Source organism: Chlorocebus sabaeus, chromosome 17, assembly GCF_047675955.1.
Source record: "Chlorocebus sabaeus isolate Y175 chromosome 17, mChlSab1.0.hap1, whole genome shotgun sequence".
In the NCBI taxonomy this organism is placed as follows: Eukaryota; Metazoa; Chordata; class Mammalia; order Primates; family Cercopithecidae; genus Chlorocebus; species Chlorocebus sabaeus.
The window spans coordinates 17,856,821-17,873,667 of record NC_132920.1 but is presented as its reverse complement, the minus strand read 5'-3'; the positions used below and the strand labels follow the sequence as shown (position 1 = coordinate 17,873,667).

Sequence of the window (16,847 nt, the reverse complement as noted above, 5' to 3'; positions counted from 1 at the left end):
CCCTTAATATTTATCATCGTCTTTATTATTGTCTCATTGTGACAGGAGTCAGTACTTTGGAAAGAAAATGCAGTGTATTGAGATTTATGACAACTGGTTTTGCCACAAACTGCTAGACCTTGGGCAGGATAATTTCTGTGGGTCTCTGTTCTTCATCTGTGAAAGGAGGAGATACAGCCTGGAATGATCTCAGATCCCCTCCAGCTCTCTGATAAAACATGAATCAGCCATTTTATGTTGGCCACACAGCTGTTCCAGTGAACTTTTCAGAGGCAAATTAAAGGCTTATTTGTTAAGCCATTCACATTGCATTGAATCATGCTTTGAGGTATTTTACATTTTATTTATTTATTTATTGAGAGGGAGTCTCGCTGTGTCACCCAGGCTGGAGTGCAGTGGCACAATCTCGGCTCATTGCAACATCCCGCCTCCTGGGTTCAAGCAATTCTCCTGCCTCAGCCTCCTGAGTAGCTGGGATTACAGGCATGTGCCACCACATCTGGCTAATTTTTGTATTTTTTAGTAGAGACAGGGTTTCTCCATGTTGGCCAGGCTGGCCTTGAACTCCTGACCTCAAGTGATCTACCTGCCAAGTGATCAGCCTCCCAAAGTGCTGGGATTACAGGCATGAGCCATGGCGCCCAGCCAGGAATTATTTTACATTTGAAATATATTATCTCTTCCTCCTATTACCTTTTGGCTAGGTAGTTGTAATAATGTTTGTCTGGCAGATAACTCTGAGTTTGAAGCAAAAACCCTGTGTAAGGGCTAATAAAGAAAACAGAAATAACCTGCAGAATTAGATACCTGGAGCTTGGCATTTCTACGTAAACTCGTGTGTTCTCCCGAACTTCATACATACACGCGGATATACGCAGATCCACATTTAAGATTATAAAGTTAGTATATTATAGTCAATACTGATAAACTTGAAAGCAGTCTTTATAAATGCTTGAGTCACTGCTGATTGCAATTAAAGCATTCTTGACAATGAATCAATACATATTTTAACATTTCTAAAATGTGCCATGTTACTATATAACAGTGACTTCCAGTAACTTTGGTTTTTATTTTCTTCCCAGATCTATAGAAATCTTCATACCCCCCCAAAAAAACACAAAAAAACAAAAAAAAAAAACAGTGTGGTAGTGACATATCTGGGGTCAGTGTGGATGTGAACATTCCCTGGCCTGAGAGATTCTAAACTGTTGACTCAGAAATTATGTAACAGTTCTTGCCATATGGCATGTTGCTCAAATGTGCTGAAGCCGTGTATTTTCGAGCATTGTTGATGCCCTGCAACTCAGGAGAAAGGTCGTACATCTGCCTCTTATTCTGCTAGCATTGCTTTATACTGTGAGGGGACAGAAGAGCACCTCCGATCTGTGGACTGATGCTGTGGGAACAGCAGCCATGTTTGATTCTGTTCCCATGATGGGGGATTTTCTGTGCTCAGAGCTAGAAATGATTTCTGCTTCATATTGCTTAACCAAAGCAGAATCGTAATGAGTCACAACATTTGTGCAGCAAAATTTACATTCTAAAAGCCAACAGTAGCCAAAATAGAACCAATTTCTTAGCAGAGTTCTACAATATTAATTTGTTCTAGCATATTGTATTGGTTCGTTATTTTACTATTCAGTTGGTCTGTTTGAATGAAGGCTTTTTTCTAGTAGTGAAAAGCACAAGCTCTGGAGTCACACTTCTTGGGCTCAAATTCTGCCTCTGCCACTTCCCAACTGTGTGGCTGTAGGCAATAATAACAGCACCTCCTTATTATAAATCTTGTGGGTTGAAATGAGATTATGTATATGAAGCACTCAGCAAGTGCCTTCCACAGAGGAAACACTCAATAATTGTTAGCTATTGGGTTTAAACCATAAAAGTTTTCCCTATAGTTGGCCGGGGGCGGTGGCTTATGCCTGTAATCCCAGCACTTTGGGAGGCCGAGGTGGGCGGATCACGAGGTCAGGAGATCGAGACCATCCTGGCTAACGCGGTGAAACCCTGTCTCTACTAAAAAGACAAAAAATTAGCCAGGCGTGGTAGTGGGCGCCTGTGGTCCCACCTACCCGGGAGGCTGAGGCAGGAGAATGGCGTGAACCTGGGAAATGGAGTTTGCAGTGAGCCAAGATCACGCCACTGCACTCCAGCCTGGGCGACAGAGCAAAACTCCGTCTCAGAAAAAAAAAATAAAAGTTTTCCCTGTAGTTATGAGCAGCACTAGTAGTTGCTACTTGAACAGTTTGTTAAGGTAGGGATTCATTATAAATGATGCATGCCATTTTAAAAGACATTTATGAAAAAATCTAAATACCAAATCCTCCTAGATTTTTGTTTTTCTTTTATGGTCTTTTATAAATTATCTCACCTCATACTTGATTTGTTATTTCTTTTGGTGACTCACCTTTATCAAGTTGTTCCTAAGCATTGTATTTAGAGTTTTCTTAGAATCAGCAACCCTCTTTTTTGCATTTGTTAATTAAATTATGTAATTACAGAGAAGTACAACTGACATAGAACAGTTTAGGAGCAAATACAACTGACCCTTTGTACAAGCATAACTCAGCTGGTGAGAGTCCAGAGAGTCACCTCCCAGCTGGGGTGATTTAGCATGCAGGGGGCATTTCATAGATGGAAGAGAGAATGTTGCTTAATCCAGAGAACTGGACAAGAAGATCAGTTAAGAAAAATTTTTCTTGTAAAGGATGTTAAAAAATAAATGAACTTTGCTAATCTTGTTAATTTTTTTAAAGTGTATATATATGTGTAAATATTTTATATATATTTATGCTGCTTTTTTGTTCTCCCCTTTACTCACCTATTTTTTATCCTATCAAATCCCCCTTTCTTCAATACCTGCCTTTCTTTGTCCACATTTATTCCTTAGGGTACTTGTTGGCACCCAGAAAGATCCTTTAACTTAATTGTGTTTAGAGGGGTGAATAACAATAGCAATAGACAGTACAACCCTGAGCATTGAATCCCAAGCACTGTGCCTATCCCTCTACATGCACTAGGTGATAAAATTGTCAAAGCACCCAATCAGATAGAAACTATTACTGCCCCCATTTTACAGATAACAAAACTGAGGTTTAGCAAGACCCTGCTCCCTGTGAGAGCACTGAAAGCATTGGTAAATGTGGACGTTAATGACATGTATGCTGGTGAAAATTTTATGGATTCTACTCCAGCCTGTGGTGCTCCTCTCCTCTCTCATCCTGAAGAGTCACTCAGTGACTCCTAAGGAAGTCATATGGAAGTGCTCTGGCTTAGAACCTAGCCAGGAATACTACTAAGGGTACCTTCACTCCTGTCAGAAGTTCTCTAGGATCCTTATATTTGGTTTGGGCTTTGTTTTAACCTCCCCTCAAATACTATAAATATTGTGCAGCCCACAATCCAGAAGAGATGTTGAGTTGGGTCTGCTTCTTTATCAGAGAGAGCGGGTGTAAAACACCATCAAATCAGATAGAAATGAAGGTTTACTTTGTCAGCAGTTGTTTTGTGGGAACCACCCTCCTGTATGACTCCAACACACATTCTCTCTAAGACATTCTTCACAGGTGAGTGGCTTTATATTCTTTCTTCATTCTCGGGACCAGTGCCGAGGGCAGTGGTTGCATGACCTCTTCCTTGGTGAATCACCCACTTTGTCCAGCAACAAAAAAAGACCATGCTCGTGGCCAGCCCCAGTGCTGTTGCTGTGGTGGAAACATCCATCTGGGTGAGTCACCCATGCCATGTTGCAAGCCAGACTTCAAGGACTGTAACACTGGTAGCTCTTGGATGCTACCATGGAAAATATGTCCGTGGTCTACCTTTACCCTCATGGCCTGGTTTCTTGGGATCCTCTTACCAGGCACCTCAATGGCAAACATTTCTGTAGTTGATTAAAACTTAAATCTAGCAATACTAAGTCAAGCCTTACAGCTTCGGTTTCTTTATCTGAACTCTGTAGTTTTTGGTCATTTAACTTAAACCAGGTTTGAAGTCACTACATGTGAGAATTTTTGAAAGCTGCACTTCCATACACTAAAGATTTTTGAGAAGGGGATTTATTTAAACCTCATCCAAGCTGGGCATTCTTCACCCCTTCAGGTATGTGAGAAGAACCTGTCTGATCTTGTGCTGTCCAGGTGCTCTGATTTGGAGCTGGGCCACCTGCCAAGTCCAGACTCATCAGAATCGCTGTGCCTGTCAGCCCTGTTTAGAAGTGGAAAAACACCCTCACAAATGAGTAGGCCCAGGAATTCCAAGTCATAAATCGTGAGCCCAGCCTTTATTTTTATTTTTTCTCTCCCTACTTTGATTCCAAAGAGAAGAGAGAGGGAAAAGAAGGAAAACTGGGGATTCAGTTTAAACTGGTGAAATTATCGATCGTGTTCAAATCTTGGATGCTTTTCTATTTAGTTACTTTAGAAAAACAAGAAATACTCTGTGCATATGCCAGGTCTGGTCTGAGCATCACCATGCTTAGTGTTTTATTCAGCCATGGGCCATAGGTGTCTGCCTTGTTTAATGCAGATTTTAAACAAGACAGGGCTTATATCCTCCCATTTCATTCTCTCACTTTCTAGAACACAGCCCACTGTGACTCTTTTATCCTGTGCCTCTTCAGTCATCAGATGTTGGGCATAGGAATAATAGCTGCATTTTTCCTTCCATCCCTGGTTTCTTTCGTGCTTTGCTATCAGGATATTGCTTTAAAAAGAGATTTCCTTGGTTACCCATCTCCCAGTACACACACATGGTAGCTTTGAGCCTATTGTTGCTGTTCTAAGTAGGGACAGATTATGCACAAGTGTGGACACCCAAGGGTGTTAGCTTTTCAAAGCTCTGTATCAGGCTGGGTACAAATGACTATAATTGCAGCACTTTGTGAGGCCAAGGGTGGGAGGCTCACTTGAAGCTAGGAGCTCAAGATCAGCTCAGACAACATAGCAAGATCTTATCTCTACTAAAAAAATAAAAGTAAAAAATTAGCCATGTATGGTGGGACACGTCTATAGTCCTAGCTACTCAGGAGGCTGAAACAGGAGGATTCCTTGGATCTTGAGGAGTTAGAGGCTGTAGTGAGCTATGATCATACCACTGCACTCTAGCCTGGTGGAAGAGCAAGACCCTGTCTCTTTCAAAAAAGAAAAAGATTCATATTGTATGTGACTCAGGTTTGGGTGACTCAGGTCTGTGACTTTGCTTGCAGAAATTCCATACAGCAGCTCTCTTTGCTGTTCTGACATTGTGTTATGGGTTACTTTGGGCATGCCTGTGTTTTAAGACTTGTTCACATGATTATAGAAGGTCTAATCATAAACCCCAAAGGAAATTGGCATTGTGGTCATGGTTATTAACAAGTGAGGTCAGGCTTGCCCTGTGAATTTGCCGCACCAGGCATGTGGAGCTAACATCTGCAGAGTGGCCACCGCCTTTTTGGCATCGGTTCCGCTGAAAAGTCACAGGCCTCTTGGATTTGACAATGTTATGGCTTTGCTCGGATTGTCTGGGATAGAAACAAATACTCATAGATCCTCCTGCTTCCCACGGGACTTACGAACCTTCCCTTATGGGCTGGTGTGCTTTCCCCTAGACAAATAGCACTTCATTCTATTTGAGTGTAAACTGTAGTTGGAAAACGTTTAGGGTGGAGATATTGCATCTTTTATGGGATCCACCCATGCACTGTTTGAATTCCCTGATTCCCACCACTCAGCATAAACGGTTCCTTTTTTCATGAACTGAGGTTCAAAAAGCAGTTGGCAAGTCATTTTTTCCTATGCTGAGAAAAGGGACCGTTGTGTTTGAAAAATAGAAGTGAACAAAGCAAAAACAATCCAAAAAAAAAAAAAAAACCCTTCAGTCTTTTGGATAAATTAGGATCTCTTTAAGAGACCATATGAGGGTTCTTGATATCTCATATTTTATATTGCAGAGTGAAGTGTAGCCATCATCTGTGTTTCACCAAGAGCTGATTGCTAGAGAGGATAGAGACTGTATCAAGAGTCATAGTGCCTTTTAGGCTTTGGTTGACAGTTTGGCCTTTTTTGTAGTTGTTTTTACTATACCCAGTGGTGCCCTGAAGGTCACAGAACCAAAGAATTGGTTAAGTATAACTCCAGCCAGGGTTCACATAGCTGAAAAGGCACCAGAAGGGCAGAATAAGGGGAGCTCTAGAACCTGTCCCACTTACAGTTTTGCTGATACAGTTTATTATATTGTTTTTTTCCCCCGTACCCTTCTATCTCAATGTTAAAAAAAAAAGAAAAAGAAAAAGAAAGAATTTTTCTTATAGTAGACAATATGGGTTAGCATACCCTGGCCCAAATAATGATACTGTTCCTTCTTCTCATCATGTCTATGCACACATGAACACACACTCCACCCTTTCTGTCCCCCCAACCCTTGCAGGTGAGAGTCACCACCATTACATCTGGTCAGTAATATGTTTTAAATGGGACCCCTGTGGGAGCTAGAAAAATAGCAGTGATTGGTTCCTTTCAGAAATCTTTCTAAGAACAAGTATCTTTTCTTTTTAATGTCTGAAGAGATAGGGTCTTACTCTGTCGTTCAGGCTGGAGTGCAGTGGCACGATCATGGCTCACTCTAGCCTCAACCTCCTAGGCTCAAACAATCCTCCACCACCATGCCTGGCTAATTTTTTATTTTTTTATTTTTTTTTTGAGACCGGGTCTCGCTTTGTCACCCAGGCTGGAGTGCAGTGGCTCAATCTTGGCTCACTGCAGCCTCCACCTCCTGGGTTCACGCCATTCTCCTGCCTCAGTCTCCCGAGTAGCTGGGACTACAGGCACCTGCCACCATGCCTGGCTAATTTTTTATATTTTTAGTAGAAACAGGGTTTCACTGTGTTAGCCAGGATGGTCTCAATCTCCTGACCTCGTGATCCACCCACCTCGGCCTCCCAAAGTGCTGGGATTACAGGTGTGAGCCACCGCGCCCAGCCCATCCATGCCTGGCTAGTTTTTTATTTTTTGTAGAAATGGGAGTCTCACTATTTTGCTCAGGCTGGTCTTGAGTTCCTGTCCTCAAGAGATCCTCCTGCCTCAGCCTCCCAAAGAGTTGGGATTATAGGCATGAGCCACCACACCTGGCCTTTTTTCTTTTATCTTTGAAATTGGATTATGCCACAAAATTGTTGCAAAAATGAAGGAGCTATCTGAAGGAAAAATAACTAGATAATTACTTTTTATTTTCAGTAAAATGAATTATAATTGATTAAAGACTTAAGAGATAATAATAACTAAAATATATTCTAGATTTATACTGGCCACATACTGTGGTAAGTGCTTTATCTATATTGGTTTATTAAACCATCCCAGTAGCCACTTAGGTAGCAACTATTAGTCTTATTTTACCTATAAACTGGGAACCTTCCCAGTGTCACATAGCTGGTAAAGAGTAAAACTCAGGTTTGAAAGTCAAATTGTAAAAAACTGGTGGTGCGCATCTATGATCCCAGTTGCTTGGGAGGCTGATGCAGGAGGATTACCTGAGCCCAGTCATTTGAGGCTGCCGTGAGTTATGATCCTGCACCACACTCCAGCCTGGACACAAAGCGAGATCCTGTCTCCAAAATAAATCAAATAAATAATAACAAAAACAAAACTAGAAGAAAATATGCATGAGTTCTATATAATTTGGGGGTGGAAAAGGATTTGTGAGGCATAACACATATCATAGGCAAAAATCATGAAGGAAAAGAGAAAAGATTTGAATATGAAAGACCAGAAGATTTTGTATGACCAAGAATAACGTAAGACCGATAGACAAATGACAGACTGGGAAAAAATACTTATAACCTATAAGATAGACCGATGGTTAGTATCCTCAATATATAATGAGGATTTTAAAGTTAATGAGAAGAAAAGCAATGGCTACCCCAAGGACTTAGTCAACTTACTAAAGTGTTAGTACAAATAAACAATAAATAGAAGAAAAATTATCCAAACAAGAGGCTTTTTTTCTTACTGACTCCGTCAGAACTAAGAATAATCATAGGGATTGTTGTTGAGGGTGTTGAAAGTAGAGACTCATGCATTTTTAGAGAACTTGGACATTTGATTTTTTGAAGTTTTGGCTAGTAAAGTCAATAGGAAACTGCACAGAGGTAGACATATGAGAATAAATATTGCAGAAAAATAAAAGGAAATAATCTAAATATCCATAGTAGGGAACAGATTGCATCCGTTATTCATACAATGGAAAGCTGAGCTCCTATTTAAAATGCTAATATTGATGTATATTTGTAGAGATGGGAAAATGTTCATTATTTCTTGTCTTAAAAGAGAATGCATTGTCTTTGAGACACAAAGCCATAGTAATAAAATGTATTCCAGTGTCTCTAGACTCCAATCTTGTGTAAATTTGTAAAAATACATGGAGAATGAAGAATTTTTTTAGAAACGTAGTGTAATTGTTTTCAATTTTTTATGTTGTTTTTCTCAGATTTTTTCTTTTCCAATTATGAATAAAGCTTTACTAAATATGATAAATTTGAATTATATTCTATCTGCCAAACAACTGTAACTAAAAGAAGCTGACTATATTTGAAATCACATGTATATATTTAGTGGAAATCAGAGAGACTAGTTTTTATTTTTTGTCATATATTTTGTTGTCATGTCCAGGAGGTACTGTGTATATTAGTAAAAATGTGATCTGTAATTTTATCAAAATTACCTCATTAGTACCTACATAGTGTGTTGACACATCTATTCATACCCCATTGGCTTATTTAACAAAGACCTACTGTAGTCTTATGGGATTAATTAGAATTTCAAAAACAGTCATACTTTGACCAAAGCGTAAAGTAATTAAACATTTATTTTTAAGGTCAAAGAACAATTTTTTTTTTTTTTGAGACAGAGTCTCACTCTGTCACCCAGGCTAGAGTACAAAAGTACAGTCTTCTTATAACTTTTTGTTGCTGATGAGGGAAGAGGCTCCCACCCAATTAAAAATACATTTTTCTGAGAACAACAATATCAACACAGGAATAATTCAGTGAATACAAATGCCTATTGCATGCCAGGCACTCTACTAAGATGCAGCAACCACTGTTTTCACAATCTGGCAGTAAAGGTGAACACGAAAAAAAAATTGTGCCAGCCAGGGGCAGTGGCTCACGCCTGTAATTCCAGCACTTTGGGAGGCCAAGACAGGCGGATCACCTCAGGTCACAACATGGTGAAACCCCGTCTCTACTAAAAATACGAAAATTAGCCAGGCTTGGTGGCGGGTCCCTATAATCCCAGCTACTTAGGAGGCTGAGGCAGGAGAATCACTTGAACCCAGATGGCAGAGGTTGCGCTGAGCCGAGATTGCACTGCACTCCAGCCTGGGCGACAGAATGAGACTCCATCTCAGAAAGAAAGAAAAAAAAAATTGTGCAGTGTGATGAGCTCTGAGAGTCTGTTAAAATTATCCTGGAGACCAGAGGTGAGAGCAGCTGGTTCCCAGTGTCATGCAGCATGAGTAACTGATGATGAATGGAATCAGCCTTGACAGTAGGGAGTCACTATAAGCTGACCCAAACCCTGCCATTCACTGATAATGAGATCTTGGGCAAATGACTTAACCATTTCAAGCCCCAGTCACCTTATCAGTCATAATTTCTACCTACTCTACTTGGGTATTGTGAGGATTCAATGATATAGAACATGTAATCCCAGCACTTTGGGAGGCCCAGGCGGGTGGATCAGGAGTTTGAGACTAGCCTGGCCAATATGGTGAAACCTCATCTCTACTAAAGATAGAAAAAATTAACCAGGCATAGTGGTGCATGCCTGTAATCCCAGCTACTCAGGAGGCAGAGGCAGGAGAATCACTTGAACACGGGAGATGGAGGTTGCTGTGAGCCGAGATCGCGCCATTGCACTCCAACCTGGGTGACAGAGCAAGACTCATCTCAAAAAAACAAAAACAAAACAAAACACAAAAACAAATAAAATATATAAAGTACATTGCCAACAGGACAGTTGATTAAAATTATCTTTGCTTTTCCTTAGTAGCATAAATAATAAATTTAGAATGCAAGTTTAATAGGTTAAATCATGTCCTGTTTAGTATTTGCAACAATTTGGTCATACACTAAACTGAAATTTACTTTTGTAATTTCTTTTTTTACAATTTTTGTAGAGACAGGGTCTCACTTTGTTGGCCAGGCTGGTCTTGAACTCCTCTCCTCAAGCCACCCTCTCACCTCGGCCTCCCAGAGTGCTGAGATTACAAGCATGAGCCACCATGCTCAGCCTACTCTTGTGTTTTTATATGCTGGGGAGTTCTTCGATCATTTCATTTATTTTTCATGCAATTTTAGTATACACATCCTAGTGGTTTGTTTCATTTACATCATAAACCTATTTCATACAGCTATACAGCAGTCATCCTTGTTTTTCCAACTAACAATCTTCAGTTTAAAAGGCCATTCCTACCAAGGAAAAAGACACATTGTTATTTACTCTTGAAAGAACCTAGGAAAATAATTCCTCCTAATTCCAGCGTATTCAGCATCAGAAGCAGAAACCAGAAGTACCACATTTTACTACCTAATATAGGAATAGATATAATAGATATTAACTTTAGGCTCTAAAAAGCCATAATAAAATCTCTTTGACCACAGTGCTTCTCTGCAATTAAGTCCTTTCACCAACTCAAGCTGTGGGTTTTTTTTTTTTCTCAAGTTACTAAATGTGAATTGAAATCATGAATTATGGTCAGGATGCTTGACTTAGCCAACTCTTGAAGTCTCTTGTCCCCACCCTCACCCCACTCCCTTCCTGGGGGCTGGTTAACCAGTATGGAAGATCAAACAGGATTGCTCCATTCAGCTGCTTGTGCCAAGAATGTATTGCTTTTAGAATGCCTTCTAATGGCACTTGGGTCTGGCTGAGGACCACAAGCAATTCTAATAAGCCTGGGCACAGGCTGGATTTCATTCTGGGTCCTCTCTGATATAGGGCTTGGCTCCAGATTTCAGGCCTGCCTTTTAGCACGGGGCTTGGGAACATCCGTGGAATAAGGAAGGTCCTTTGAGAAAACATAAGAGAAATAAATATTAATGTATATGAAAGATCACATACCAGAGTGGTCAGGTGTTTTCTTTGTGAGCACAAGACTATCATACTTGACTATAACATAAAAGCAATTTGTGAAGCAGATAATAATTTTGATTATACTTTATTCTTCTCTGAATATATACGTATTTGCATACGGATCTTAAGGTACTCTTCACAACAGACCTGGGTGTTTAGAAAAGATTCTTCTGATTACACCCATTTTTTAAAATCCGCATATTCCATCAAGGAAGTTACCAAACATCAATGCTAGATGGTAGAAGTTAGCAATAGAGAAATAAAGTTATATAAATTTGGTATATTTTTTCAATCCATTTTTTATACTTTAGCATTCGTAGATCTCTCTCTTGCACACACACCAGCGTGCACACACACCCACTATTTGACATAAGATTTTACATTATACGTACAGTTCTGAACATGGCTTTTTTTTCACTCAACAATGTTCTTCAATTCGAGCATTATTTACACATAGATGTGGGTGTTGGGGATTTATTGTTTTTAAAAAAATGTTATGTAGTATATTCCATCATATAAAACAGTCACACTTTACTTACTTGCATACTTATGGGCATTTAACTTGATTCCCATTTACAGTATTATGAATAACACTGCCATGAACATCCTTCACAGGGCCCTTTTCGGGAATGTGTCTCTAGAATAGACGCTTCACAGTGGGTCAGACAGTGTAGGCATATTCCCTTTTACAGATGCTGTCAAGTTTTCCTTCAGAATGTCTGTGTTCATTCATTCTCCCACCATATGCAGCAATATTTGATGATGTCAGAATTTTATTTTTTGCCAGCCTAATGGTTGCAAATTGTATTAGTCTGTTTTCACACTGCTACAAAGAACTACATGAGGCAGGGTAATTTGTAAAGAAAGGAGGTTTAATTGACTCACAGTTCCGCATGACTGGGAAGGCCTCGGGAAACTTAGAATCATGGTGGAAGGTGAAGGGAAAGCAAGGCACATCAAGGAAGGCATGTCTTACATGGCAGCAAGAGACAGAGAGAGAGGAAAGAACTCAGAGGAAGCCACACACTTTTAAACCATCAGATCTTGTGAGAACTCGTTATCATGAGAACAGCATAGGGGAAACTGCCCCCATGATCCAATCACCTCCCACCAGGTCCCTCCCTTGACACGTGGGGATTACAATTCGAGATGAGATTTGGGTGGGGACGCTGAACTAAACCATGTCACAAATACTATCTCGTTTTGTGTCAAGATACTTTTAAGAGTCTCATCCTGCAATCATCGTGTATCATAGTATAATAAGACTCCTAAAATCAGATCTGAATTTCCATAAAAGAAAAACGTAAAACCAAAAGCTTATGTTGTGTTACATTATTTTCAAATGTAAAAGGAACTATCATGTAAGATAAAAACGTTAAATTGACTCATTCTTTCAACATTTATTAAGCATTTTGTACTAGGCTGTAGGATTATGAAAATAAGCAGGTTATAGTTTTAGGCTTCAGGGAGCTGTCATTCCAGTGGAGGAAACAGGTGCTTAAACTAGTAGTTTCTGCAAATGCTGTAGAGTGAGTGTTCTAAGGACTATAAGAGGACAGGAAGGAGAATATAAGTCTCATTGTCTTAGTGATGCAGAATGAATATTAGAAAATCACCAAATTCAAAGGGTAGCAAATGCTGTCCTTTTATGTGTTTAAAACAGATTGTCACACGTTTACTCTTCAGCCCTGCTCTGCCATAATGTAGTACATGACACAATCCCCCCAGGAGATACAGAGAGATTCACGAAAGAGATCTTGTCCCCCACTCCCTCTGTGAGGACACAGGTGACGGGTGCTGTGAATCTACAAACAGCAGCTGAAGTTGTCAATCCATCCTCAGCAACTAACGGTTTTTCAGCACTTGGCATTTACAAAACACTAAGCTAGGTGTTGAGGGGGATACCGAGGTGTGTATAACATGGTCTTGTTCAGTGGCAGTTCAGAATCTAGCTGGGGAGATAAGGCAATTCATATTTAATGACATTGTAGATGCTCAGTCATAAGAAAAAACCACCAAATTTGAATGATGCTTCCATATGGCCCACTCACATTGGAAAGAAAACTTTAATATTTAGAGAAATGTCTTAGAGGGAAACAGTGTATCCAGGTACTGAGCTGTAGTTTAGAAGTGTGGATGGAATTGCATATATCAAACTTTTAGCACACAGCCCTGTACTAAGTAGGCACTCTGTACACTTTTAACATTTTTTTGAATTGACATAATGTTATTAATACAAATATGTCCAGAAAAATTAATCTTTTTATTAGTTTTTAATTTTTGGCTTGTTTTTTAGGTCAAGAAGTGGTTTTCAAGTGCCTTGGGGAAGGAATTCTTGAAAAAGCCTTTCAGGGGTATAACGCGTGTATTTTTGCATATGGACAGACAGGTAAGAAGTTGCTTTTATAGTCCAGATGTGATGGATCGTGCCTGTAATCCCAGCACTTGGTGAGGATGGGGTGGGAGGATTTCTTGAGCCCAGGAGTTTGAGACCAGCCTGGGCATCATAGTAAGACCCGTCTTTACAAAAACTAAAAGCATTAGCCCAGCATGGTGGCACACCTTTAGCCCCAGGTTCTCAGGAGACTGAGGTGGAAGGATGGCTTGAGCCCAGGAGTTTGAGACTGTAGTGAGCCATGATCACACCACTGCACTCCAGCCTGAGCAACAGGGTTTGAGGCTAAGTTGGCCACTTTTCTGCTCTGTTACCTTGGCAAGTATATGGGGAAACCTTGTATGGCTGAAGCATTGCATTTTGCTTATTCCTTTACCTGTTCTCTTTTTGCTTGCTTCTTCTCCAGGTTCGGGAAAATCCTTTTCCATGATGGGCCATGCTGAGCAGCTGGGCCTTATTCCAAGGCTCTGCTGTGCTTTATTTAAAAGGATCTCTTTGGAGCAAAATGAGTCACAGACCTTTAAAGTCGAAGTGTCCTATATGGAAATTTATAATGAGAAAGTTCGGGATCTTTTAGACCCCAAAGGGTAAGTTAGTGGTCAAGATTAAATGTGTTAATAGGGGGAGATAATTTTAAATCATTCTGAAGTTAAAATTAGAAGTGAATATACGTATTTAAGCTCTTGGTGACTACACTGGTTTTCATTCATTTACAGAGAAATCATCAGCTTCTCAAAGCCTGTTGGTATACCCAGTGTTTATCCTACATTAATGTATTAAGTTGCCTATGTATGCCTTTTGAAAAGATGTTGTTACTATTGGTATTATTTTTTTGCCACCGTGAACTATTCATAAAAATTGAGTTAGGAATAACCATTAGTTCTTCCATTTACATTGGAAAGCAGCACTTCTGTGTTAAAGGTAAAAGGGTTGAAGGATTGAAACATCCCAGTCAAGGCAAGCAATTCCCTTCCCTAGCTGGGCGTTGGAATCATGTGGGGAATGTTTTAAGCATCCACTTGCCTGATTCCTACCCATAGAGACTAGATTCAGTAAACCTAGGGTGAAACCCAGGGATCTATATTTTTTTAATTAGGTGATTAAAAAATATATTTATTTGATTCATAGAGGCAGGGGGACCATGTACTTTTTTTCAATTAAAAAATTTGGAGTCAGGTACAGTGGCTTATGCCTGTAATCCCAGCACTTTGGGAGGCCAAGGTAGGCGGATCATCTGAGGTTAGGAGATTGAGATCAGTCTGACCAACAGAAACCGCATCTCTACTAAAAATACAAAAATTACCCGGGTGTAGGGATGGACGTCTGTAATCCCAGCTTCTTGGGAGGCTGAGGCGGGAGAATCACTTGAACCCAGGAGGTGGAGGTTGCAGTGAGTTGAGATCATGCCACCGCACTCTAGCCTGGGGAACAGAGGGAGACTCCATCTCAAAAAAAATTTAAAAACAACTGTACTGATTTAAAAATAATATATATTTATGGAAAATTTGAAAAATAGGTAAAGTGTAAGAGGTAAAAATGACCTATAATCTAACCATTCAAAAATAATCACTAAGGCCAGGCGTGGTGGCTCATGCCTGTAATCCCAACATTTTGGGAGGCCGAGGTGGGTGGATCACTTGAGGTCGGGAGTTCAAGACCAGCCTGGTCAACATGGTGAAACACTGTCTCTACTAAAAGTACAAAAATTAGCCGGGCGTGGTGCTGGGCACCTGTAATCCCAGCTACTCAGGTGGCTGAGGCAGGAGAATTGCTTGAACCCGGGAGACAGAGGTTGCAGTGAGCCAAGATCATACCACTGCATTCCAGCCTGGGCAATAGAGTGAGACTGCATCTCAAAAAAAAAAAAATAATATTAATAACCACTATTACTACTTTGGTGCATTTTGACCAAAATTATGAGTGACGAGGAAGTGACCTAATCAAAGAAAATGTTTATATTTACTCTTAAGAAGCTGTTAACTATTTAATGTATACAAAAGAACATTTATAATACCTGTAAGACGTAAAGAATAATAAAAACAACTGCCTATCTACATTGGCTTAATAAATGGAACATGACTTAGCCAAAAGTACTCTAGCTAAAATTAAATAAATAAAATGGAACATGACCAATAATTGTGAAGCTCCCTATATGTTCCTCTTGGATCCATGTTCTATCCCTCCCCAAGGTAACTACTATTGTGAATTTTGTGTTTAGCATTCTCTTCCTCTTCTTTAGCATGTAGAAATAATTTTGCACAATTTTTAACTTTGTATGACATCATAATATGTGTTCTTTGGTGATTTTTCCTCCCACCATGATTCATTTATTCTTATATATGAAGTGCTAATGCATTTTTACTGTTGTCTAGCATTTCATGGTGTGATTATATCAATAATTCATCACTTTCTCTGTCTTTTGTGTGGTTCCTGCTTTTATCAATACAGTGCTGTTCTGAAAACATTGTTTTGCAGGTCTCCTGGTATATAGCGTACAGGAGTTTCTACGTAACACATCTAGGGGTGGAATTGTAACTCACAAAACACTGAATCTCCAGTTTTATTCAGTAGCACAAACTGTTATCCAAAGTGGTTGTAACAATTTCCACTCCCACCAGCAGTGTACAAGAATTTCCGATATTGGACACCATCACAGGCACTTGATACAATGCTGGGTTTGCTTTTTCTTGCTGCTGAATAGCATTATAGAATCTCTGGCAAGCAGAGTAAGCTGTGTACTGGATCGTGTGAATCTAAGTAGCTCATTGTCACATTGAATTCTTCATCTTTAAAATAAAAGTGGTAAAGCCTACTTTGTAGGGATGTTATGAAATTAAACGGCATAACTGAAAAGTGCTTCAGAGAACAATGCCAGGACTTTGGGATGCATTCAGTGATGCTTCTTAGCTGCTGCTTCCCATATACTGCTGATGCTAGGCAATGACTTTTAATTTGAAAGATGATTAATATGCGATGCCCTGAATAAGATGGCATATACAATATGGTCAGTGTATACATAGCTTTGCTTTTAATCTCCATTGTCTTTTGATAAACTGTTCAAATGGGTTCCAAACCAGGTTTATCATTTAAAAATTCAAAAGAGCTTTAAAACTGTCATTAGCAGAACCAATTCTAAATATAGGACAACATCAGTAATTACAAACAAACTCTGTACTATAATCTCACTTTCTGTGTAAAAAAGTGTAAGCATAGAAGTAGCATAAACCAATGCAGACTTGAAGTAAACTTTAAACATTTTAATATTGTTTACTACTAATTCAAAAATTTTGACCGGGCTGTGGTGGCTCACATCTGCAATCCCAGCATTTTGGGAGGCTGGG

At 39.7% G+C, this 16,847-nt stretch overlaps 1 protein-coding gene across 8 annotated transcripts in view; it reads left to right on the top strand.

The window, feature by feature from the left end:
* The window catches only part of KIF13A (kinesin family member 13A), a 233,237-nt gene that overhangs the window by 122,474 nt on the left and 93,916 nt on the right, over positions 1-16,847 (top strand). For all 8 annotated transcript variants that reach the window (XM_007973605.3, XM_007973602.3, XM_007973599.3 and 5 more), the window contains exons 5-6: positions 13,408-13,500; positions 13,913-14,093. In XM_007973605.3, coding sequence (XP_007971796.1) covers positions 13,408-13,500; positions 13,913-14,093 — 274 coding nt within the window. The remainder of the gene's footprint in view (positions 1-13,407; positions 13,501-13,912; positions 14,094-16,847) is intronic.